The 27,006-nt window shown below is 37.1% G+C and overlaps 2 protein-coding genes across 4 annotated transcripts in view; both read right to left on the minus strand.

Moving 5' to 3' along the window:
• ppp1r13b (protein phosphatase 1 regulatory subunit 13B) overlaps positions 1-18,417 on the minus strand; it is a 31,040-nt gene extending 12,623 nt beyond the window's left edge. For all 3 annotated transcript variants that reach the window (XM_015372854.1, XM_015372862.1, XM_015372844.1), the window contains exons 1-6: positions 18,064-18,417; positions 17,731-17,872; positions 10,818-10,965; positions 8,511-8,630; positions 7,505-7,575; positions 911-1,012 (exon numbers count right to left, since the gene is read on the minus strand). In XM_015372854.1, coding sequence (XP_015228340.1) covers positions 911-1,012; positions 7,505-7,575; positions 8,511-8,630; positions 10,818-10,965; positions 17,731-17,739 — 450 coding nt within the window. In that variant the 5' untranslated portion in view covers positions 17,740-17,872; positions 18,064-18,417. The remainder of the gene's footprint in view (positions 1-910; positions 1,013-7,504; positions 7,576-8,510; positions 8,631-10,817; positions 10,966-17,730; positions 17,873-18,063) is intronic.
• Positions 18,418-21,246: 2,829 nt separating this feature from the next.
• On the minus strand, positions 21,247-26,911 carry LOC107083367 (histidine triad nucleotide-binding protein 3-like). The gene is made up of 5 exons (XM_015372534.1): positions 26,763-26,911; positions 23,995-24,112; positions 23,673-23,742; positions 22,033-22,159; positions 21,247-21,877 (listed from the first exon to the last, which is right to left on the minus strand). The coding sequence occupies exons 1-5, from the start codon at positions 26,862-26,864 to the stop codon at positions 21,797-21,799; spliced, it is 498 nt and encodes a 165-aa protein (XP_015228020.1). The 5' UTR covers positions 26,865-26,911; the 3' UTR covers positions 21,247-21,796.
• Positions 26,912-27,006: the final 95 nt, after the last annotated feature.

Below are 27,006 nucleotides of genomic sequence, written 5' to 3' on the forward strand. Positions count from 1 at the left end.
ATTCATGCTACTTAATGCCAATTTACAATTAAATGTCCATTTACCAAACAAGTGTCTGTGTCAGAAAATAAAAAAGACATCAATCAAATGATAAACAATAAAAAAAGCAGCATCTAAAACATTATTTGAAAAAAAAAAAAAAATGTTCTACACTACTTTAAAAAAAGGAAGTTATTAACATGGATTACATCATTTAAATCCTTTCGCACAGTAGCTTACCGGCTTTTCTATGTTGCCATCACCCTAATCTTTATCTCCAGATTCCTAATAACATCATAGCCGGCTCTTTGCAGAGGCATTGCTGAATATCAATACTCGTTCTGGTCAGAAGAAACATGCTGCTAAAAATTAGGATTATAAATTATTTGGGGCTAAAGTTTTAAATAAAAGCACTTTGATTGTGTTTCACCTATTTCACTATATTGTCATAGTTACTGCTATGGTTTAAATTTTTGCGTTACTGGAGTTTATCAGTAAAATAAACCAAATGTTGAATTTTCTGCCAGTTTGGCTAATTTAAAATAATTTTCCTTTTTTGAAATACTGCTACTTCTAAGCATAGTTGATGCATAAATAAACAAGGATGGTCCATTTGCGTGCCTGAGATTAAAATAAGCATTATTCAATAAGTGAATATTTGGCTAATCTTTTCATAGTGGGACTCCACAACTAGTTTGGAGGCCTTTGGGGGAAAACGTTTAATATTTCTCCTCAAAGATTGCATTGGTGTGGTGCAGAAAAATAACCCTTTTTTTTTGCCTCAAGTGGGTTTTTACAACAAAGTATAATTAATCAAATTCAGAGAATCTCTTTTCATCCATCTAAAATAAAAAACCCAAGCAAATACATGATACAGGAAACACAAAGTATACATATGTATAAAAAAGCAAACAACAAACATGAGTTTTACCTTTGCAACAAGCATTTGCTGCTGAGCCTCGATTTGCTGCTGCTGTCGTGTGGCCATCTCCTGCAGCTCTGACAGCGTGAGCTCCACTCGCTGATTCCCCACCTACAAACACACACACAGGTCAAGACCATAAAAATGGAACATAGTGATCTCAGTGTTGACAAGCACAGAGAGGTTACGAATGGGTCACAAAGCTGCTGTTGAGTTTTAAAACCAAAATAATGTAAAAATAGGCTTAAATATTAAAGCTTATATTCCCATCTCTAAAAGCTAACCCATTCAGAAAAGGTCATGACCTGAGATTTAGTTTCTTCCCACGGGCTTCGATGAGCAGCATGATTTACCTTAGCTCACATACGGCTTTTTGTTCTGCCACAACATTAGGTTGAACGGCTCTAAGCAAAAAGCAGTAGGAGCTGAAAGCCGCCACTGACACCGTGTCACATATCCTAAAGGCACCACTCAGGTAAATACGTCTGCACGTCAACAACACATGTATCAGCCGCTAAGTGCACAATAATACATTTGGTATTGCGAGTTACATAAGATAAAAACATTATATAAGGGAATAATAGCCAGAGTAAAACAAAAAAAAGTTTTCATTTGTGAATTTTTTAAAACATATCTGTAGTTTTTTAGGTTGAAATTTGCTGAACAGAATCTCTTCTTAGAATGAGAGAACATTAGATGAGTTTAAACTCAGTGGGCAGTGTGCCAATTAGTGGCATAAGCTTTATAATCAGATTCCATGAAGTAGAGGACTGCAGTCAGACAGCAGAAAGAAACCACACTGAGGGAGTATTCCCACTCTTGCCTTAAGCCGGGCATACACTGTGCGATTTTGGAGGCGAATTTCCAGTCGTGTGAGAATCTTTCGACTGGGCCGACTTTCAGCCTGATCATTCGTCGTGCAGTGTACAGGGCGTTACAAGGGGCGATCAGCCTCTCACGACCACCTCCCGATCAGGAATCGTGACCGTCGTGGGTAAATCGCTCAGTGCGCATGAGCAAACAAGTATTTTTCTTTTTCTTCTTCCTCTAAGATGTAAACACAGCAGCATGGCAGGGATGCAATGAGTGAAATGCAGTCCTGTCTGTAAAATTGACAGACCATAGTAGCCACGTTTGCTCAGCCGTGTCTTTTTTCCAAATATGTTGTCTCCGGCTCGCTGTGGAGCTGAGTCTGACGTGGTTTTTAGTCGTGCAGTGTGAGCAGGTAGATTGCATCAGAGCGTCGTGCTGCACATACATCGTGAGCTGTGAACTCACACTGTACGACGAAACCCTGGGGTTTCGTCATACCAGTGTGAGCAGTAGCTGCGTGCAACGATTGAAAAAAATCACACACTGTACACTGGCTTTAGTTTAAGGATCAGCTTAAGTGAGAACATTTACACTTTAATTGGTGCAGTTTGCCTTCAAACAGAGATGTTAGAGCAGAGCGATCATGCAGTTTAAACATTATTTTCAAGGGGCAGCAATGCTCCTTTATTACACTGATAAATTAGAAAAACATTTGCTACTTCGGAGTTCAAACGTAGATGTGTCTCTTTGCTGCTTCCCTACTCAGCATTACCCGACAATACATTTTCAAACTCTATGGATTAATGCGTGTATTTGATTTTTCTTCCTCTTCTCCAATGCTCTGTTCAAATTGGGCAGCTGCGTCCCGCGAAGGCCAGATTCATTGCCCGTTTTATGTCATAGCGTGGCGCCGTTACCCGTTAGGATTCAAAGACTCCTCATTATGTGGCAGACAAATGCAGTCTTCTTTTTGCCCGATTGGAAGGACAGACCTGGTGTATCCTTCATAGCCTTAGGAATCCGGTGATTTATTGCGAATGCAAGTCGACTGCCCCGAGCTCAGGGGGAGAATGGAAATGGCGACGAACAGTGGTTGTTATTGTAAGTGCAGTTTGATATAATACAAGCATGTGAATAATTTTGTCGCAAATTAATGAAAATATTTGTTCTAAATGGTCAGTGAGTCATATATATTGCGGATAATGTTTGGTTTATTGAAAGGTTTTATCTTTCCCTGTGCAAATGGGTTTGGCTGACATTTAAGCACACAGTATCTGTGCAGTGTGGGGACTATAATTCTGATATCTGCAATAACGGTTGCTAAGGTCCTCAACAAAGAAATGATGAAGAAAACAATAGTAGTAAGAAGTTCGGCATCCATTCTTTGCCTGCTCTATGACTAAGGCTGTGTCCGAATGTGGGAATGTAATCACTATACAGGGCACTATATAGTATACCATTTTAGATGAGTGTCCGAACATCTAGTGGATGAAAAAAGCAGGAGACTCAAAATTTCCCACAATGCACCTTGAAAAGAAGTGATTATCCATGGTCCTGAGACGAGCAGATATATTCCGGACTTGTTTGCGGGGAGAGCTCTCCTCGCAAAGCATTATGGGATTTGTTGGTACAGGCACAGTGCGGGGAGGCGGAGTCACTTGATCAACAGGAAGCGAAAAGTAGTGATCATCTGTCCCCATAGTCAGTTAACCGAGTTCACCATAAAATCCACCATATAGTCCTCACTCTTTATAGTGATTGAGGGATTAGGGGTCAAAGCAGATGTTGGGACATAATCTAAACTGTTACGGTTGCTAGGCGACAGAGTGTACACCGAGTGTGGGGCGGTGAAAGCCTGAAAAGGGCTGGACCTGTTTCAATCTACAGCCGAATTGTTTTGGCCTCCTTATTTTCGCAGCCTTAAAGGAACCAGTCCAGGTAGGTCGGATCCTTCGGAGGAGGCAGTCACCGAAATCGAACACAGCCCTACCCTAACAATCTGCTTTTACACCACATTCTCACTTCTTGCTTTTGGTAGACTGGGAAGGAAAGATATTAACCAGCAAACAAACTCTGGAGTGGGTTCAGTCTCTGCATCCATTAGGTGTGTATAGACTGGTAGCTGTAACGATGCCAGAGGATCTGTTTCCAGATTCTGGACTGGATTTACCTTGGTGTTATGTGCTCCACAAAACAAACTCTGGCGTGAAAGCACTGGATGTCTTCAGCAGATTAATTGGTTATTTTTAAGGAAAGTTCTTTATTATATGCCTGTCCAAAAATCAGCCACACTGGATTACCTTAGTTAGCGGGAAGCGGGTAAATCCTCGCACTGTTTGCATGAGAGTATTACCAACATTTTTTTACCCAATTGGATCTGATGCATAGTGGACCAACAACTTTCATGTAAAACAGATTTTACTTAAGTTGCATATGCTATAATATAGAGCAAATCCTACACACTCATTTAAAAACTGTTATGGTTAAAACTTTCCTTTAACCATCAGGCTGGAATCAATGAATATTTCACACCAAGGTCAATGCTGTAAACACTACTTACACTCAACTTAATCAGTGCTTTGCGTCATATTTTATAAGCTGCCAATTGGTAGGATCTTTTATAGTCATTTTAACTACTGGAGAAATTCCCCTCTGCTTTGCTTCCTCGCCTCAGTGCAGTTAACAGACCACCTCCAAATTTAGCGTCCCTTATCTCAGAACAGGCAGCATTCCTGACACAAACATATCCAAGACATAAGCGGGTAATGATGGCTCACATGAAGCTGATTTTACAGTAGAACAAATCTAGAGCCTGACATAAAAAAATTCTGCCAAACTATAAATGATTTATAAAAAAAATGTGTTTTCACTGCATAAAATATTTCACATTTTAGATATTACATATTTTTTACGCTTTTGTTTTTAATTTTTTATGTAATTTTCCCTCCTTTTCTCATTTCTGTAACAAATTCAGCAAGATTAAAAGGGGTCAAATAAAAAACACGTAGCGTTTGCAGTTTAAACACAACCTATCCCCATAAAACCTCCAGGTAACAACATCCACCTGCTGAAATTTTAATGAAACATGCTTTCATTTCTACAGGTGTCATCCCACACGGTTCTCCTTATCCACAGAAAATGGTACCAACAAACTACCTGGGAGTCTTTAGAGGAAAAGGAGATGCTTTCAACTCTGTTTTCCTCCAAGACAAACATCTAAGCATCCTCCACAAATGAAGGCTACCTTTGGGTAAGGGAGTGAACTCCATACTGACGTGCTTGAAAATCTCACAGACTTTGCCTTCAGCTCGGTTTTACAGAGAAAGTAGATGGTGACACTGACATGTGAAGGTGACATCCTTTAAATGTGGAATAGTGGGTCAGAAACTGGAAAATTTTCAGGTAGAGAGACTAAGGTGAGGACTATTGTTTATGATTTCAGATAAAGAAATGATAAACTTGTATAGACACAGCTAGCAAATAAGTTCCAACAGAAAAATAAAAGTTATGTGACTTATTTCTTTAAAACAGCAAAAACGGATTCCATTTCAGGCTGTCTTTTTTTTGTTTTTCTCCCTTTCCCTTTCCATTAAGTATTGTGCAGGGAAGCAGCAACATTAAGCTCAGACAATGTCTCTGCAGAGTCGCCAGGCCAATTCAGGCTGCCTGTCCTGATGTGGCATTTATCAAAGCATTCACATGAAAGGATGTCTAGAAGAGGAATGAGGAGAAAAGGAAGCTCTGCTCCAACCTACTCAGGCAAAGATGCATCAATGACATTTTATCCAAGCAGGAGAAAGAAACTCACACATTTAAACCACTAGATTATGCTAGCAAAGATAACCCATCTGCAAACTGCATCAAGATATAAATATCCAACTAATTAGAGCTGTATAGATGCCAAAAAAATAAGGATTTATGTTACAGCTTAACCTCTCAAAACGTTTTAAAGAGTTTACAAATAACTCAGAATGTATGAAAATTACACAGGTAAAATGTTTACCAATATATACAGGTTAGACATTCTTGGAAAAGCTTAGATTCTCCACAATTCAACCACCAAGTTCATTTTATGGACACAGCGAGCACCAAAGCACAATTAACACATATATATCAGCATGTCAAAATGTAGCATGACAAAGCAGCTACAAGAAGCAAGCATGTCTTAATAACTGCTGTTCAAAAACGACCTATTATTTTCGAGAATAAAAAAATTTGGGTATGCAAAACAGGCGAGAATTTCCCAAAATTAGGTGGATATTAAGAGGTTAAAAAAACTAATATTAATGATTATCCAGGTTTTTGTAAAGTATCTAAAAAATATTAAGAATTAAGCAGTAAACAGTCCATAGTGTTTTGTAGAAGACAGGGCTTGCAAGATGCATGATTCAAATATATGTAATTATTCCCTCGATGCCAGTCTGTTCAAAGAAGCAGCCTCCCTCACTGAATGATCAGTGCTGCTTGGCAAACAGACTCCTTCACAAAGCAACAGTCTGTGGAAATGCTGAGGAAGCCAAAGAAACGGTCCTAATGGGGACAATTCTATCATCCGGAAGACTGCGAGTAAAATCCTGGGATCTGACACAGGGAAGGAACTGTGACATAGATGAGCCCCGACAGTCGAAGGGGGGCTTGCAAACAACCATCCATGCAAATTCTGTTCAGTTCACCAATATGAATTCATAGTTGTTTTTTTTGTAAACAATATTTTGTGTTGGTAGTGTAACGGTGCTATCCATGCCTCAGCACTTTTCAAACAAAGTGCTGAAAATAAAAAGAAACGTATGTGTACCAAGTTCACCATAATGAGTAGAAAAGAGACGGCTTGGAATATGAATTAAAATGTATTTTTCCCCGTCACTTTAAACATTTCTGCTATATCACCATACCAAATGTTATCCTACAAACTACCTTCAATTATCCTGATTAGTTACAAAAAATAAGTACAATTTCTATTATCAAACAGGTTATTTCAATTGTCTTTACATGAGGGGTCATGTTTTCTTAACAGACACAAATGAACATTCAGCAGCTTACCTTGTATAAAAACAGTGAAAACTAAAACTACAGCTTTAAAAAGGTAGCATGCAGTCTGGGAAAGCATCCCATCTGCTCTGCTAAATCTAGGATCATTTGCAATTGTGCATGCTGCATTATAATTTCTTATACAGCTCTATTGAAAGATGGGCATTTTTTTTTACCGTTAAAAGCATCAAGCATTATAAATATCTGTAAAATGATGAAAGAACATTAAGGGAAAAGTATTTGGTATCAAATTACTTGCCATTCATACTGCAGGTATTTCTCCCTCGTAGACAAGGACTAGTAAAAAGGTTATAGCTCCTGGCTGCTCTTGTCCCAAACTAAAGAAATGCAATTCTCTCATCTCACTAGCTGCCCTCGCTTCTTGTCTTAACCCTAAAGGTCCAATTAGTTACATTTGCTCGACTGCAAAAACTGGGACAGATGGTCAGACAGGAAAAAAAAGAGAAAAAAAAAAGATAGTGATGCCAGAGGGAGCTCTTATTAAAGTGCATACATCCTAAAGTAGAGGGGCCAAACATGAACACCAGGATGCAAAGAATTTTCAGCAGAATCGTACAACCACTACAACTCTTGCTTTACTTTTGAGAGGAAGGGTAGATTATAAGTATCGGGAAAGACTTCAGAATTGCATGAAAAGTTATGGAAATACTGTAAAAATTGGCCCCGTTTCTGAGGATAAACACTTCCAGAAACAGAACATATAGTCATGGCAAACTAAAGAGGACGTGAAATACTTCTCACCCCATTCTCATTGTGCTTCTCTCCAGTGTTTCCACCTCTACGAGTGGTTTGATCCTGAGACTGCTGACTTCCTGCAAAACAAATAATTGACGGCGACCATTACAAAACAAAAACACAAGTGTAAAAACACAAACAAGTGTACGGATGAGTCCACACAAAACAGCCAAGATAATACTCAACATGTGGAACAGATGAACAGAATTACTAAGAAACTTATGTGCAGTAAAAAATTTGTATATGGAAAAGCATTAAAATGTCAGCAGAGATGAATGTGTGATTTATTCACCTGTTGTATTTTTCCTGTTAACTGTTCGTAATAACATCCTCAACATCTTTATCTATATTTTGAGTCAAAACTTTTGCAATCCTAAAAATTATGTGCTAGATATATAACATTATATTTTAATAATTTAAAAACAATTAAGATTAACAAATGTTACAAAATGTGTCAATGTATGATGTATAATTAAAGGATAATATCTGAATTCCCTATAAATTATAAATTTAAAAGAAAAAAATCCCAATTCATTGCTTGTAGCAACACCAGCCACTCATTCACAAGACAACAAGTCATATAAGTTACAGATAACAATTATTAAAACTTTAAACAGACAAACATTATTTTGACATGTTTCATAAATAATGAAAGTTTTCTCATAGAATAATGTCATTGGTTTACAAATTATAATGCTTAGAAGCAGGCTGTCGGTAACTGGCTTTAACGAAAACACCCAGAGACATTCTGGCTGTCAGATATTACAAAAAGCAGCTGAACCAGAACACAACTGTCCTTTCTCAGGGCTTATGATATTTATCAGCATAATGATTTTGATGTTCAACAACAGAAAACAGCTAAACACATAAAACAGACACAGAACATTCCAGTAACCTTCTATTGACAGAGGCGTCCATCACAAAAAGCAAAGTTAGAGTCAGGAATTTCCCCTACTTATAAAGAAACCCCCTTAGGGTCTGGATAGAAATGAAAGAGCCAGACAGTACACACCTTGATCACTGCTCTCAGTGGGAGAATCTTCATGGCGGAGAAAGAATTTGACTTCTTGTTTTCGAGGCCCCCACTTCTGTAGATGTTCATACATCATGTGCTCAAATGGGATCGCTCGCTCTGGAAAGCAGAAAATGTTATGGATTTACTCAGTCAGCATGGTTGTAGGAGTTTAGTGGAGCTTTAAGTGTTGATGACTTGATATTGACATTTTTTGTGGTACTTTCTGTGTACCAAAACGTACACACTGACGAACAATGTAATAATTTCAAGGGCGTCTGCATAAAATAGTTTTCATCTCTGCCATTCGACTCTAGCGCTGCTCAGTGACTGAGGGAGAAAACGGGAGGAACGTATAAAGTAGAACGACTGAGAGCTGGAACAGTGGTTTTGTTATGGACACCTGGTGAAGTTATCATGGATTAAGATACAGCTATGCCTTCAAATTATGCCACAGCTTTTTGTTTCAACCCCTTAAGGACGGCATCAACTTAGCTGCTTTCAGTGTGGGTGAAACAGGTCAGAATCAGTGGAGCGTCTTTTCTGTGCTTGGAACATTTTGAGAAGGACATGTTTTTCTTTTGTTCCCCCATTGAAAGGGTCACTTGGTTGTTCAGTGAACAACCAAGCAGCTGCTAACAGCCCACCTACGGCTTTCTCCCATGGGAGGAGAGAGAAAATTAGCTGGTCTATGAGCCAGACACAGATGGATTGTTTTTAAGAACCTGCTAACGCCACTCCCAGGACTCTAACTTCCAGTTGCACATACAAGCAGAGTGGTTAAGCTAAGAGAAATAAAAAAACATATTCAGAAATAAACCATAGGCTAATGTGGAGCTTAAATCATAGATTGTTGCTTTCCAAGATGATGACATTAAAGCTAATTGTTATTAGCATCTGTAGTAATGCAGTCAGAGGCTAACTTCATGGTAAAAACGTGGCTCTATGTTCTTTATTAGGTGTTTTATAGGTTTGTGGTTTAAACTGAAGGTTAAGAGGAATTAATTAAGGATTTTTTTTTAAATTGAGGTGGAGGAGGGGATGGGGTCATCTCACATCGTTTTTGGGCTGGAAACAAGCAGATCTGACAACCATGGCAGTAATGGACGCAAGAGTTGTTAGCTATACTTTTAAGATATAATAGATGATTTCTTATACCAGCGGTGAAGGATTTATTTCAAAATAATGTTAAATATATACTAATTTAAGAGTTTCATAAATCAATAACTGGTTATATAATCTGTACCATAGGCATAGTAAGCTGTGTTTCCAATGTTGCTGCTGCGGTCATGTTGGCCGTCACCCTCTGGCTCGAAGGCCCTGTAGGCTAGAGGTCCAATCGGATGTTTCTGACCTGGAAGATGTGATGCCACCATATTCCTCAGCATCAATACCTTCTCCTGAGCTGAACTGGCTGACGGTTCAACCAAAAAACCAATTCCAGACTAGATGTTCAGGAACAATCATCGTTTCCATCCATCTCCATTACAGAATGCTGAGCTAGCTCCAAAATGGTTCTCCCTCTGAGGTTCAGCGCACAGGGATAGGTTTTTACTGGCTATAAATCAAAGTGCTACTGGAAGCCACTAAATATAGGATATTTATATAAAAAAATAAGCCTGTTTGATTCATAATAACTCAGAACCTGCTGGAAGGTCCTACCGCTTCATTTTAATGAAGCAACATGAAATCAATACTGCATCACCACTAAATTATTATGGATCTTAACATTACAGGTTAGAGTGTGTAAAAGGAGATTTTTGTTTAGTCGCTGGATATTTCCACTTTTTGTTTGGATGAAGACGTAAAGACGGCGCTCTGACCCAACATGGTGTGCAGGTATGGTTGTGAAAGCCCTAATGACTGAACTTAAAACAATTTCTCCTAAAACAAATATTCTCCTGTTTCATGCTGTCGACTTCACTAAGGTAATGCATGCATAACTTAGCCTAACTCCATATTAATATCTGGTATGTTTTCTTGAATAGAAATAAAGCTATATTAAATGACTGAGCATGGGCATGCAGGTGGAGCACTGGTTAGCGTGCGCGACCCATGTACGGAGGCCTTAGTCCCAGACGTGGCCAACCTAGGTTCAAATTCGACCTATGGTGCTTTCCCGCATGCCTCTCCCCCTCTCTTAAACCCCCTTTCCTGTCAGCCTACTGTCAGAAAAACAAGCCACTAGTGCCGTAAAAACTCAAAATTACTGAGCATGAGAGAAAATTGTCACACTCAGCAAAAATAGGATGCAGGTTATCATTTTCATGCACTAATTAAAAGTAGCACGGCCTCAGCTGATCTTACCGTTGCCTCTCCAGACCTCAGCCAGGTGGCAGCCGCTCTCGCCAGGTTCTTTGCAGAACTCCACGACGTCACGACATGTGGTCTCAGGGGTGATGGGAACCTCAGCTGCGGCCTGCTCCCCGTCGCTGAGGTACACTGTCAATATCATCTGAAAGATATACAGAAGCGGCCCGAATGAGTGACAAATAACCCAGCGGACAAAATGCAGAAAACACAAATCCATAATGTAGCCAACAGTCACAGAAGCTGTTATTGTCTGATGATGTGTTTGAAACCTCACTATGCTGACGCTAGATTATGTAGCAGACCATCCATGAATGATAGTTTGAGCTGCTGATAGACGCAAGCCTCTGCCTGCCACTTTTCTGTTTACATAGATTAGGGTCTGATATAATGTTGAACTTTAGGCTGGTAGCTAACGCATAATAATGTTTCTGTCCGTCTCTGTAAAGATGATTCATTGAAAACATTCCCATAAAAATAGAAACATTTAGTTAAGGGCTGCAAAGAAGCTAAAGTGAGAATTGAACCTCCAAAAACAGTTCAATAGAAAGATAAGCATAGTGTTCAAATATAACCATGAATACATAAACCAAAATATTCTTACAATAAAAAAAAACATAAATGTGGAAACTCCAGAGAGTACCCAGAGAGAGCCAAAGTATGTCAGAGGAGAACATGCAAACACTTGCTGCAAGGCAACAGAGCTACAACTGCACCATTGTACAGCCCTGTCTAAACAAATGCATTTCTTTTCAAATGACATGAATAGAGATTCAGTCAGAGGGAATTCCTTTTAGCTACTAATGCCACAGGTTTCTGCCCATACCTGAAAGTCAAGCCACACAACAGGTAATTATGGACCTCCTATTATTCTAAAAAGTATCAGGAAATCCAAAGGAGAGGAAATTCCTCCCACTCACTTTCGTCATCACCGCTGCTCAAGCCTTTCATTGGCTGAGACTAAACATACACCCGGGATAGAAGTTCCCATCATTTACAAAACCATAAAGATGGAGAGAAACGAGTCTGTATGATGTGTGATCGATAAGCGGTCTTAGGGTATGGATGGGCGATTGTAATGAAGTGAACCAATTTAAATGAGAGAAATCATGAGAGTAGGGGCGTGATTAATATTTTTCATTCAATTTTAGTTTAATCATTTTTTTTTTTTATTTCCATCATAAATAGCTTCCAAATAAGAATTCACCTCAGAGGTAATTATTTTAAGTTTGTAATCAAACCATTAATAGGCATGTATTACTGTTTACAACCAAATAGCACTAATCATGATCTTATATTTTTGGCATACATCCCTTTTCTATTTGGTCTAATTTAAGCAAGATATTATAGTAAAATCCACAATTTTTTTCTTGATTTATTTAAACAGTCAATAACCTTGGAATTTAGAGGAATAAAAAGTGATTTATTTGCTCAAAGACCAAATACGCACAAATGATATAAGCTTAATTATTCTTTAGGCCCGTGTGTTTTCTTGCTGCTGTAGTAACATGTTTTTTGAATTAGTATTACAGGTAACACAGCAATTAAGATGAAAGACTGCCTCTATGTTAACCTTGACAGGTTTAATTTCCTGTTTTATAAAATAATTATGAAACAATAATCTGAACAAACTCAATTTTTGCAATTTTTCAGATTAACATTTCAGAATCAAGTTAAGCTCAGCAGCACTGTCATATGTAATTTACATTCAAATCACTGAGCTACCTTTAACTGTATCCAGGAGATTTTCAGAGACAAAGTGACTCAGAATTTCAATTTCAATGATGCAGCTATCTGATTCATTGACATTTTCAGCAGCGGCCTAAATAAACCAGTGTGATCATTTGTTCTTTGAAGCCTGACTAAAACAACCAGAAGCCCATAGGCACATCCAAACATATATATTTTTTAGGCTTGTCTTGACAAATCCAATAGAACAGAATCATATTCCAACCGATCTAAGCTCAACTTTTACAGACAAGTTGAACATTAAAGGTAAAATTATAATAAGATTAATGACAATAGTAAAAAGAAAAAAATATATACTGCAATTTTATTATTTATTTATTTTTTTTACAAAGTTTTTTTTTTCTGTTGGAGAATACTTTCAGATAAGTCCAGAAGCTCAAATAAACAAATTCAGCAATAATTTTATAACCTCAATTTGAGAGGGAATGCTGTGTATTCCTCTTTGTTCACATCTTTTACAATTTCTAGAGTAATAGCATTGTAATTATTCTACAATTCATGACATAATAATTTTCTGCCAGAAAACAGACATACAAATATTCATCAAAACCAAAAATGTCTTCAAGATTAATTAACTCAATTACAAGTGACAAAGAAATAATTGAAAATCAGGTTAAGGATAACAGAAGCCCAGGACCCCGGTGAAGGACCATGGGAGAAATACCAACCGCCCTCACTAAGTTGCGACGGCCAATACTCTTGTTTCTCTTCGCCGCCCTCCGTTTCCTCTTGATCTTCTTTTTTGGTGGCGGCTGCTGTCCCTTTGCCCAAATGGGGCTCTCCTTGGAGAGGCTAACAAGGCCACGCAGCATTATATTCACAAACCTCTTCATCATGGCGCTGCTGCTTTTTGCAGTCGTGAGACTTAATCGTTATGCCATCGCGAGCAGACCTCTAAAGCTGACAGCGGTGCGTGCATTAGGAAATGCTGCAGAGGAGACTTGGAAGGAAGAGAAAAAAACAGAGCTGGATGTGCAGGTCTGTGAGGGAGGGAGGGATGGATAGATGGATGGATGGGGGAGAGGGAGTAAGTGAATAACTAGCAGTAAGAAAGAGAGAATGAACAAGAGAGGAGGAAAATGACAAGAGTTTCTGACAGGAAAGTGTGGCTGGGATATGCTGCTGGTAGCTACTTAGAGTGCAGCTGTGGCATCGGGCAGTAATGGAACGGGATCAGCCTTTTATGGCTGAACACGTATAGCAGCCTTTTACAACCTAAAAGTAAAAAATAAAAACGAAAACCTGACGAATTACTGAAAATCTTCAGATGATCAAAATATAATGCTGAAGAATGTCATCAAATGTTACTAATTTGGGTTGATGTTAAAGATGTATAAAAATAACTCAAATACGAATAACAATTGTGGAAAGGATAAACAAGCCAATGAAAAAAGCCTAGGATCTATTAAATGTTTAGGTAAGTCACAACATAGTGTTAGACTATTCTATAAACAGGTTTTTACTCTGCATCCATTACCAATCAGTTTTAAATATGCATCACATAAATAAGTATTAAAAAAAAAATAAAAAATCCCCAAGCATCATTTCATTGTTTCTATTAACTGAAATACTAACCCTGTTTTGGAGCTCTTGACTTGACTCTTATATGCTTTATACTTACCTGCTAAACACTTGGACTGGCCTATCTAATGGTCTATCTTCAGTTAGGTTTTGGAAAATTAAAATGGATAGAACCAAATAATATTGGTTGAATAGCAGCGCACACATAGGGAAACAATTGGCATACTTGCCCATAGGAGACATTGCAACTATTGGACAGTAGCCACTCTAGATGAGTTTTTGGAGAACCATCACTTTTTAGCAAATGACAGATGCCACAGAGAAAAAAAAAAGAGCTTCACCTGTAGAACCGCAGGAACCAATAATATCTTAACATACCAACAAAACCTGCACTCAAAGCCTAATCTGCATCTATTACAGAATTGAGTGCAGCAAAGCTTTGCATCCATATAGAATTCAAAATGACTTTGTTAAGGGTCTCACAGGGTTTGGCATGGAGGTCAACTTAAAAAGAAGAAACACCCTAATTTTAATAATCTCCCAGCTTGCTTTAATTTTGTAGTCTTGCTACCATAACCTGGCAAGCAAGGTTCCGATCAAAATATTTTCCGATTAAGAAGGGACAATCAGCAGAACCTTATGTTCCTCTCTCAAAGAATAAAACACAAATTTTGACAAAACAGATTTGATAGCGACAGCTTCACGTACGTACTCCTGGGATGCCATGTTTGTTTTGGTTTGGCTGTGGGCTCGATAAACTTGGTTTCTTCACCGCTAAATGTCCCACCTCATATCATAAAACTGCAAGTGGATTATGTCACTCATTTTGGGTTGGTCCTGAATGGTTAAAGTGGGATAAGACGAATTCTAGCGTGTTTGCAAATGCACAAATACCACCAGAATTCAGCTTGAAGGAGAAATTGTTTGTGCTAGGATGAAAGCAGGAAAAGCTGTTTGGTTGCAGCGGCAACAGCTGGTGGAAAATGGAACTTGTCCAGTTCAAAATTAAGATAGAATAGTAAGATATTAAAAAGATTCAATCACAAAACCTTAAAACTAGACTAGACAAACATGTCCATGGAGAAACGGCTACCATTCTGGTCCTTAATGAAACATCAGTAGTTCAGACTAAGACTTATGGTTCTGCCAGAAGGTCCAAAAGAAAGAAAGAAGGGCTTTCTTCAAACTATTAAAAAAAAAGAGAAAATTAAAACCTTTTCTTTTTTAGATGTTTAGATGTTGTGAATTGGTGCTATATAAATAAACTGAATTGAATAGAGTTTTGAATGGCTACCCCCCTCAATTGATAGTTATCAATTATCAATTATAGTTATCTTGAAAATTAAAAACCAAAGTAAGAACTATATACAACGAAGCCAAATTAAGAATATCAAAACAACAAGATCAATATGAGAACATTATGGACTGATGGATATATTCTTAAGCCATTTGATTCAAGTGCTTTGGCAGGTTCAAATAAGAGTGGAAAAACAAACAAACCACATACTTTTTTTAGCAGTTGGAAAGTCACAGAAAGCATCCATTACTGTAGCAAAATACAGAGGCATAGGAATGAGTAACCATCATGTAAACACAGGTCATTATGACACCATCGAGGATAAGTAGTGTGGGAATGAAAACAAATTCAGAGCCCAGTCAATATCGTGTGAGGCAGAAAAATAACTGCAGTGCCTGCATGACTGTTTGCTGACCAAGATTCTTCACAAGCAGGACAATGACATACATTTAAACTGAATAGATCTGATTTTCTGCTACAGATGACTGATGACCATTTCTTAAGGTAAATGCTGCTTGTCATTAAACCAAAGCGTTTTAAAAGGCTGCTATCATAGAAAGTGTATGAAAAACTGGGTGTGCTTAAGTTAAAGTGTTATTTGACATGGAAGACAACACAATGCTCCATTTGTAAATACACAAAACGCAACTGAATAAAAAGCAACACATGATTAGACATGTTTTCTTTCTGTTTAATCTGTTGCAAGGAGACCTTTAAGCTCTAAATGAGCTGATATACATTTGCTTGGTTAATTGGGAGATTGTTTAGAAGCATCTGAGCAGGTGTGCTTGAAAAATGCAGCAACTCTTAATATTTCCCCATTCAGAATATGAAGTATATTTGCCATGGTCCTTAAATAGAATCAAATAAAAGCCTCGGTTAAAGAGGACAAGGTGTCAAAGTCCAACAACGTCTTATCCTTGCCTTAAAATGGACCGTTTCTGAGTACAGGCTGACTGATGTCCATCAGTGCAGCATTTAGAAAGCATTATTAATAATTTAAATAATTCAACCAATAAAAAAGGGCAGAATCAAACAGGCATTAGTTGTTAAATAAACCAATACCTCACTTGCTCCATCTACACGTAATGGGTTGGCAATAATAATAAACAGGAATACTGCATAGTAAATTAAATATGTTACTTGATGAAAAGCCCTTCCAAACATCACTGTGGTGGCTCAGCGGCTGTTACATTTAAATGGTGAATTTAAAAAGGTGGGACAGCGAGAATAAAACAGCATTAACTTTTTCCTCTAAGTCACGCTCTACCCAGCTCCAATGTGTGAGATTTATGCCTGTTGACAATCCACTCAGCTCAGAAACCCCCCCTCACCATAACAACAGTTGATGCAGACATACAGCCCTAGATCTACTAATGCCTCATTGGCTGAGAGAGAACCGAGTCCCTCTCTGCTTCACAAACTCACTGACTCCGATATTGGATCGTTCTTATTGGATGCAACTGTTCGCCAAGCCTGTGGTGGCACTCAGAACTCAGGAGGTCATGAGTAAAGCAAATATTGACTACCTCATCCCACCTAGAGCTCTGGAAACCACACTGATGTTCTCCTCTGCAACTTTTAGAAAACAAAACAACCACAAATCACCTCTTGCTATGATAACACAATATACTTTTTTCTATTAATAGGTTAACTGGCAATATCAGAAAGAGAATAGTGAGTTAAATAACTAACAAAGCACTAAAAATTTGAAATATATATATATATATATATATATTATATTTTGATAAAATTCTGATAAAAGCTCACCATTTAAAATTAAAACAGTATTTGATATTTGACTGTTTTACGTTATGCTCTGCTCTAAAAAGGCCATATTATATAAGCAAAAGGATTTTCTCTCAGTAAATTTAAGATGGATACGTTGATTTTAAAATGCAACGATAAATTTAACTGAAATTATTCAACTAGCAGAATGTTATGCATTTTAGAGGAGAATCTACTGTGTGTCACTCTTATGGGGGGGAAAGTTTAATTTTAATTTTAAATTAGTTGAACTACTTTAGTTTCTCTTTCATACCCAAGTTTATTTTTCCTTAAAATTAAATCCAACAGTCAAACATGGATTTAAAAAATATATATATTTTTTTATACATCTGCTCTACAGGAAAATTTGTTCAAACTGCAATTGATTTTTTTTAATAATTCAGTATTTTTCTTTTTATAACATACTGATTAAGGTCGAAACATGCAAATAGAAGGAAATTTATCCCAAAATGTCAATTATGTAAAATGCTTTAAACTTTTTTGGTAAGATTTGCAAAAAATCTTGACAATAGTGATCAATCAAGCAAACAAATCAGCAGTAATGTATGTACTCACCGGCATCATGTTGGCAGCTCTGGTAAAACCAAAGCAACGAGAACGGACAGGCGGATCTTCAATGCAGTCAACCGAGACCCACTTTGCCAGAAAAAGCCTTCGGATAACTCCAAAGTGACAACCAACTGGGCCTCAGTGTTTTCTGTGGACCATAAACAGTAGAGATTCTGAATAAACTGTAACGACAGTCTGAACGTTGTAGTCGAAATAAGTTGCGGTGCAGGGATTTAAATGGACCAGGCGTGGCTCTGTAGCCGCGGCTACAAACAAGCCGATATTTAACACTGTTAGCTTGGAAGATAACGTAAAACTGATATCATTACAATGACTCACCGATGTCAGAGACGGTTCATTGCTTTATATGATAAATCTCTGCTGCGTTGCTGTTGGAGGAACGGAGCTAACTGAGCTAAACGGAGCAGCTGTCAGCGAGCCAGCTAGCGATAGCCGCTAATCTTGTTTCGGGGAAGGCTAAAGGACGGTACGCCAGTGAGTCTCTCCGCAGTCGCTGGTCCAGTAAGGTCGCATGGACGAGAAAGGTGGTAAACGTAATCCGTCTTAGACAGAAATAGACAGATAGAAGTATAGCGAGGAGTATGTTACATATTTACGGTCAAACTCATCGTTAGCAGGCTAGCCTTGCTAGCTGTCGAAAACACGGATAGCTGGAATCCAGTTGTTGACGAGGGGAGGGGCTTCACCGCAGCAGCGGCGTTTTTACGTTAACGTAGAACGTTAATGTAATGTCAGCACCAGCCAATAGATGGCGGTGTTTTAAAAACCACTGTCCACAATCTACATTCATAAAATGCAAATATGAAAGGGAAGGACATAACCTTTAACTTCAGCACAACATTATGTAGAGCTTTCACTTTTAACCCCTCCCCCTAAAAAAAAGACTCTTTGACAAATCTTCCACGTTCCCAGCTGTAACTTTCTAAGTTGAAACAGATTTAAAGTCTTTTTTTTATCTATATCAATATTTGCCTTCATTGAAGCACTATTTGCAGTCCCTTGAATATTTTATTTTGCTTTGTTTTAAAATACAGAGAATATCAGCATATCAGATAAAAAAAAATAGGAGTGGGTTTTACCTCTGTTTACCTCTGCACAATTTTATTTCTTCAAAAGAAAACATTGGATAAATACACATACAACAGACATACTTACACTATATTTGGTTAAAAAGGCACATATTTACCTTCCATCTTAGTCACTGGTAAGTTCAAATGTAACCCTTTTCAAAGGGTTAAGTTGTCCCAATTTTTACATTATTCCGAGCCACTGATGCTTCAAACATTGATAAACAGCATATTGTGTGTGTAGTGCTTATAAAATTTCTATAAATGTAGCAAAAAATGCTGTTTTCTCTTTAAACGAAATGCGCCCTGATGCTCACGTCAAGCATTAAAACAAAAATAGGAGCATGCACTATGAGTAGGACCAATGACATCAGACCAATTTAACTTAAGACCAATAGATTCCCTACCAAAGTGGAGATCAAACCTACACCCTCACACTGTGCCATTGCAAAAGCTTTAACTGTCACACTATTCTGGATTTATAATCTAATCTGCCAGTGTGTTGTTCAGCTTCCTCTTCTGCTTGGGTTCTGTATGCTCTTTGCCTGACTTAGACCCCAACATACTTTTTTAATGTTCATCTGTAATATTTTGCACATTCTTTGTATAAATTGTAAAAAAAAAAAAAAAAAAAAAGGTACAATATAGGTACAAATAAAATAATAATTAAAAAAAATGCAATTGCAGTGAGGGGAAAACCAACTTTACTCATTTCTATGACCCTATCCTACATAAATATGTTGGAAAATTCAACCAAAAGGTATTAAAGACTATCAATGTTTATATAAAATATTGTTTTTTTTTTTGTATTCCTAATAGACTTAATATTGTATACTTCCTTGAATGTAATAAAAGGGGCATGCCAGTAGGTGCTTATTGTACCAGAGTGAGTCAAATGTTCTGGTGCTGAGTTGGATTCAGAGGGGAAACATTTTTTTTTTTTTTACAAAATTTTAAGAACAGTCAAATAGTTTCTTTGTATCCATCAGATTATAATTTCTAAATCGTTCTTGTGACCCTAAAACAGGATCCAGCATTCATGATATAAGGCTAAAACATTCCCTCATGTTTGACATTTATGTAATAAATACATCAGGCCATTTACGATAGCTTCATACCAACTCTGATTAGTCAGAAAAAAATATATGCATATATTTGCATCCAAGTGGCCTGATAATCCTTTTTTTGAACTACACTATGTTTAGGTTGTACTTTACAAGTCAGCTTTGAATATGGAAGCAACCTCCTATGCGAAAATGTACACACTAATCTGCTATCAGCTAAATAGTTACTATTGACAAGTGAAGCTTTTATTTTGTAATTTCAGTGTCCTGCATTATTAAACAGGCAATAGTAACTGGTTGAGTTCCAGTCATAATGTTAAGCTGAATGCTGCAGTGAATTTTTGTATTGGAGTGATAAAATTAATACTAATGAAATGATAAAAAGGACAGATTACTTTGATTTCAGTGTTGAATTTGGTTAATATGTTATTCATCTTAAATTTAACATTTACATCCAAAATGCTAACATAAGCTACACTGCGCAAAACCTTTTCTGATCATTTCTATCCTATAAATTGCTGTTTGGTCCTTTTGCGACTTTTCTGAACAGTTATGCATTTAACATGATGCCTAGTAGAACTTTTCTTAGTAAAACATAGAGATATATCTGAGCTTTCTGTGCTGATGAAAGAACTGTTATGGGTGTTGAGGTTTATTTCTATTGCTCAAAATTACTTTTAATTGTCTACAAGCATTAACATTTTTTCTTTCTATATCCACACTCTTCAAGTCACAAACCCCTGTTCTATTGCATAAAATGTAAACATTATTCTGTTTTTTAAATTTTTTTTATTATACATTTTTATAAAACACAAAGTGATTTAAATAGATTAAAATAATCATTCTTAAACTGATAAACTGATAATTTACTGGCAGTTTTGCTTTAAATTGCCCTCTGGTCTCCTTCATATTTTACTGAAATTACAGAATTTTCACTTTTGTCTAAACAATTATTCAAAAGTGTACTAGAAAAAAAAAATCAGTGCAAACAGTTGTTAAAAAAACAAAACAAAAAAAGCAATTACAAACCACTGATTGTGTACATTTTGAGCATGTCCATAAACTTTGGAGCAGCTATTCAAAAAAACAAAAAAAAAAAAACAATCCACTGGACTTCATTTCCAAGTTTGAAGACATTTTGCTTCCCATCCCAGAAGCTTTTTCAACTCAAAATGGAATAGCGTTGAGTTCGAGGTTGTATACAGTAGCCCATCAAAGCCTTGTCTTTGTTTTGAAAACATGCAGTTGGAACAGACGAAGGGGTCCACCCATTTGGAATAGGCATCCTTTGGCTTCTTTTGTTAGACTGCAATACCCCATACCCGTCTAAGCGTCTAAAAGGGGGTCGTTAAAGGGGATTGTTGGACTGGCTGAATAGACAAGGTCCTCCGCTCCCTGTACAGGAGCTGCGATGATAACGGGAAGGGATTAACTCAATAGCTGCATTGTAAGTTTTTGAAAGCTGGAACCTGAGTCCACCCCCTCTGTTTAAGGTTGTATTTTTTAACATAGATGGGTTCCTTCACCCCCCTCTCAAACCACCTGTCTTCTTTGTCCAAAATGTGAACATTCTGGTCCTCAAAAAGAGTGTCCTTTGTCCATAAGGTGCAGATGTACCGCAGAGTCATGACCGTAGGAGGTAGCTCTTCTGTGTTGGGCCAAGCGTTTTTGGAGACGTTTGTTTTCTCCAATATAAAGATCCGAGCATTCCTCACTGCACTGAATGACTTTGACCTGGATGACTGAGAACCTTCACCAGTTTTTAGCAGCTAATGTTTTTTAAACTTTACTTTCCTGCTGCTATTTGGCCCTGAGTGCAGGGTCCTAGTTTTTTTTTTTTGTTTTGCAAAGTTCCTGTTGATGAAGGATAATGTGCTGCTCTGTTGGAATCCCTTAAAGGTTAGTCTCGGACCTGAAACCTCACTTCAGCTCAAAAAACTGTCCAATCATTTCACAAACGTTTGGCCTCACTTTCTCCAAGCGTTTCCTTAAATACTCTTCCTGGAAAGTTAGAAAAATAATAAATAGAAAGAGATAAAAAAAAATAATTTTTTGATCATTTTAGAAAAACAATAGACATTACTGCACCTACCTAGAGGATAAAAAACATAGCATTGAAATGAAGAATATGAAGAAAACTTATCTCCCAAACTCACTGTAATAAAACGATCTGTTCCTGGTGTAAACTTGTAGTCCATGCTAGTAGAGATTTTGCTGGCCGGGGCGAGCACATGAAGATGAAGATGGTCTACTGAGGTGAAGGGAGGCTGGTGGAACCCTAACCTGGAGGACAAACGCATATCTGTGCCAAACTCAATTTATTTTTGTCAAAATGTGACCAAATCTTAGTTAACTCAGTTCAAATAGATAACTACAAACTGGTCATCACATGCCAAATCAAATATTTTTGCTGATCAAGCTTTCCAGATTCCCTCTCCCATTTCCCCCCACATCTTAACATTCAAATGCAACAAATCCTATCAATTTATACACTAAATATTTGGTCCATATGTATTTTACCTTTAAAAATGGACTTCATATCTCCAAAATGTGATAGATGTAAATCTACTGATGGCTCCTTGACTCATCTGTTCTGGTCATGCCCCAAGCTCTTTCAATATTGGTGACATTTTCAAAAGGTTTTCTGAGGTGTATAAATGCACCTTGATTCAAGACCCCCAAATTGCATTGTTTGGACACTCTCTCTCACTTAGGAACTGCAGCATTTCTATACAAACAACTGTGGTTTATGGAATGGTAATAGCTAAGAAAGTAATATTAAGGTTTGGGAAAACTGACAAGGTTCCTCGGTTTAAAATGTGGATAAGCAATTTTACTGAGATTCTTCATTTGGAAAAATTGCGATATGATGTTAAGGGCTCCACTAATAAGTTCTGTAGAATCTGGCAGCCAGTTCTGGACCATATTTCTCAGCCTAAGATGACCCCGAAAGCGGCTCAGTTTCTTAGTATGCCACCCGTGCCTTCATAGACATGTAGTACTATCCTAAGGTGTAAATGGTGATCAGTGCAGTGTAACCGTGACTTAGATCATTTGTCTGGCTTGTTTCCATGGCTTTTTTGCCCCTTTTTTTGTATTACTACTATTGTTGTATTTGTAAGAGTATTTTTTTCCTTAGACCCTAATTTTTTAATATATATGTATGCTTTATACTGTGTGATTTTTGTATGTTTCACTTTGAAAACTTAATAAACACATATTTAAAAAAAATAAAAATTTGACTTCATAAGTTTAGGTATGGAGCGTACAAAAACCAGATGCAGACAGATTGACAAAAAGAACAAAAGGAATGGCAACTGGAAGGGAAAAAAAGGACAGAAATTAATACATGGATAAACAGCATGGCAAACAATTGGAGATTTGATGGATATGAAAGGGAAACAAGAGGGAGAAGGACACAAAAAAGAGGGAAAGATGGAAGGACAAGAAATTCACAAAGGAAAAAAAGCACTGTGATGAGAGGGTGGCAACACAGAAAAGGGTGGAAGCAAAGACAAACAATACAGGAAACAAAGGAAGAAGAGTAGGAAGGGGGAAAGGACAGGAAAGAACCAAGGAAGAAAGGTCACAGTTGTGTGACCAAATGACACACAACTGTTTGTCATTTATATTGTGTCACTTTGATTATTTCTTAAATCAGCAAACCTATTCTTTCTTTTTCAGTCAGAAAATCTCATAGAAATATTTATCTCTAGGCATATGTAGGATGTAAGAAACACCAGAAGATGAAATAAAAATTAAGGGGATGTTTTTAGTGGCCGGCTTCTTCTCCTACCTTACATCCTCCATATCAGTGATCCCCTGGTCACGGAGCACCTGTTTCCCAAAGTTAGCCATCCTTTCCACTGTTGAACATATATTATTTATTAAAAAATTTAATAAGAGCCCCTGTCATTTTTTTTTATTTTGAAACAGCAATAGTCAATGTTTTCTAGGTGCTTTATTGGCATCACCCACAGGTCAAAACGTCACTATTTCTAAATATAAAAAAAGGTGAAGGCTACCTGCAAGACATTTTAAGAGCATTTGCGTCATTTTGATTGATTTAAGCAGTAGCCATGAAAATGAACGTAGAATAAGGAGAACATATAACTGACCGAGGCCAATGTTTCCTCTTTTCAGTGATTTGCAGCTGATAATGTGTTCTGTTGGAATGACCAGGTAATGATGAGGAGCTGCGGGATAAATATCTTTGAAGCACACCAGCTCCTTGTCCTGAGGAGTGAAACGATATGGATGTTACAAAAGAAAGCTTAAGCACTCCATACCTGCATTGCTTTAAAGAAAGATGGTTTCTTGTTCCTTACATGTTAAAACATGGCAGGAACTTTTTGGTTGACTTTTCTTTACAGATATTTTATTTCAGCTGTAGGTTGAGAGTTTTGGAGCAAGGTCATGACCTGTGTCACTTCAGTGCTCAGAATATTTTCCTAGTGGTCTTGGTGATAATCCATTGTCTTTTGTGTGTGTAATTGTTAGAAAAGTTTGTGTTTTTTTTCTACTTGATTAGAAATGGTTTTATCATAGGAACTCTCCAAATAGCTTTGACCTAAACAAGAAAGACCTGCATTGCTTTACATCTGTTTTTTTCTGGATCCTTTTTAACTTCCTGGATGTTACTGAAAAAATAATGAAAAACAAACATAAAAAAACAACATCAATGTAAAATCATAAGTCATGACTCATCACAATGAGGAAATACTTCTCATCATCACAATAAACAATTCAGGGAATTTGGCTTTTATGGGAGTAAATTAACAAACTGACCTTGAGGTTTTACAAGGAAAAAGGTGGGATCATAATGATTCAAAACAAGCCATAAGAATTTATCTTGATGGTTTCTTGACTCATCTTTATATCATAAAATGTGCATTTAATATTTATTTAACCAGTCTTTGTCGCATTGACGAACTGGAATTTCAGATTGTTAATTTAACTTAAAGCAGAACATGGAACAAAAAGAGAGAACTTATTCACATGATAGTAAATCAAAGGAGGAAATGGCTACGTGTGGTATTCCAGATCACATTCATCCATTTTCACGCTATAATAACAATAATAAATAATGATAATAAACACATAACAACACACGAAGCTGAAGTTGGCTTCCAAATCTAGCTTCCGATATGAGAAACAGGTCATTTTTCCCATTAGACACATCAAACCTGAACTAGATTATTCTAAACTACTACCAAGTTTGATGCGTCTAGGTGTAGTAGTATAGTGTGACATGCACAGTAAAAAAAAAAAAAAGGGCTTTATTGAGGTTTCAAAAATCAGAGAAGGGTTTCACAAATCCGACACCTGGTTTTAATTATTCTACACGTAGTTTAGAATAATCTAGTCCAGGTTTGACGTGTCTGGGTCAGAGGCGTAGCCAGACATTTCTATAACGGTGGCCAGGCAATAACCAATGTACACTGAGGGGTGGCCCAAAAGCGGATCGGCACCAGAACCTCAGGGTCAATCTATACTGATTCAACAGGAAAATGAACAATCACAACATCCATATTTCCTAAATAAAGACAAACTATACTTTCCTACAGCCTTTGCTAACAAATAGACGCATGTATTTAAACATCCATCTAGATAAAAGGTAAAGTGGATAAAGTTCTTTCAGGTTTGAGGTCTGGGTTGATCATCTTTACCATTGTCATTACTTACCTACTTTTATGAATAAACATTCTGCATAATATTGAAATTTACAAGTACTAATATCTACAAGAATTGTTTGTTTACTACATTTTTATCAGAATAGTTATTTATCTATTATTTAACTGAAGACTGACTTGCCTTTTCTCTTTACCCCATATAACAAAAAATCTAGTTCTGAAAAGAGCATGAATTCTGTGCTTATCATCTTTAATCAGGGTTTATACAGGAATGAATAACTCAAATTTAATGCTTTTTAATGCTCTTAGAAATAATTTTAATGCCAGCAACAGGTACCCGTCGACAGGCTGCAGCCATGTCCCGAATTCCTCGTTTTCCAACCACTTTTGTTGAAATTTTCCTCCCCCCCATTCTCTAGCTTTTTCTCCGACTCAAGCTTCTTTTCTGAACATACAGCTCTGCGATCAACTGGAAGCAGTTCCATGCAAATATATCATGGTATAATATGTCTGTTGAAATTGTTTTTATAAACGATAAAAAAAGCATTTTAAATGCCACAATAAACACATTTAATGCCAATTAAGACCTTAATTTAAAAAATAATAATTTAATGACTTTTAATGACCCACGGAAACCCTGTTAATGTTAGTATATTTATGTGTATAATTAACCACAGCGTTTTTGCGGTCAAGTAATTGTTATTTTATGAAAAATTAAAATGTTTTGAATATTGAGAGTATTATTGCAGTATCACTTGAGAGTATTACCGCTGCCACTGTCAGTATTATGGGGAAAAAATACTGACCCCCCCACCCCACCCTAGCTCCGCCCCTGGTATAGGTGTAGTAGCATTAGAGCCAGAATCCTCATAGTGTGACATGGACAGTAAAAATAAAAGTGCTAAAAACAGCCTCTATTAAGGTTTGACAAATCCGACACCTGTTTGAAATTATTCTACAAGTAGTTTAGAATAATCTAGCCCAGGTTTGATGTGTCCAGGTGTTGTAGTATTTTAATTAGAATAGATTAAAGATGCTGAAGGTAGGGGAAAAAAGTGAAATGCCCTTTATTTCTCGAATCGGAAGCCAACTTCAGTTTCGTCAACAAAACAAAAATCAGACTAATAACAAACCTGATTCATTCGTAAAAACTATTATAATCGACCAAATACAGTAGTACAAAAAAATTTTATTCAGGAAGTTCATTAGAAACGTATACCAGGTGAATGATCCCTAAACATGAAACACCTTACCTTCTTAAGAACTGTCGTTTCTTCATCTCTGTTGTGCGCAATAAGGCAGAAAATACACGATTCATCAGCAATTTCACTGGATTTCGATTCGTTTCTTGCCATGGTGAAAGTTTAGTAGTGAGGATTAGGTTATGTCTTCACGTTCAACACCGGTGGGTGTTTTTGTTCCGCATTACAACCCACCAAAGATCGTTAATTTCTGGCTGAACGAGTTGTACTCGGGTGACTTTTGTTTTAATAAAAT

The sequence above is a fragment of the Cyprinodon variegatus genome, unplaced genomic scaffold (assembly GCF_000732505.1).
Source record: "Cyprinodon variegatus isolate N-32 unplaced genomic scaffold, C_variegatus-1.0 Scaffold4, whole genome shotgun sequence".
In the NCBI taxonomy this organism is placed as follows: domain Eukaryota; kingdom Metazoa; phylum Chordata; class Actinopteri; order Cyprinodontiformes; family Cyprinodontidae; genus Cyprinodon; species Cyprinodon variegatus.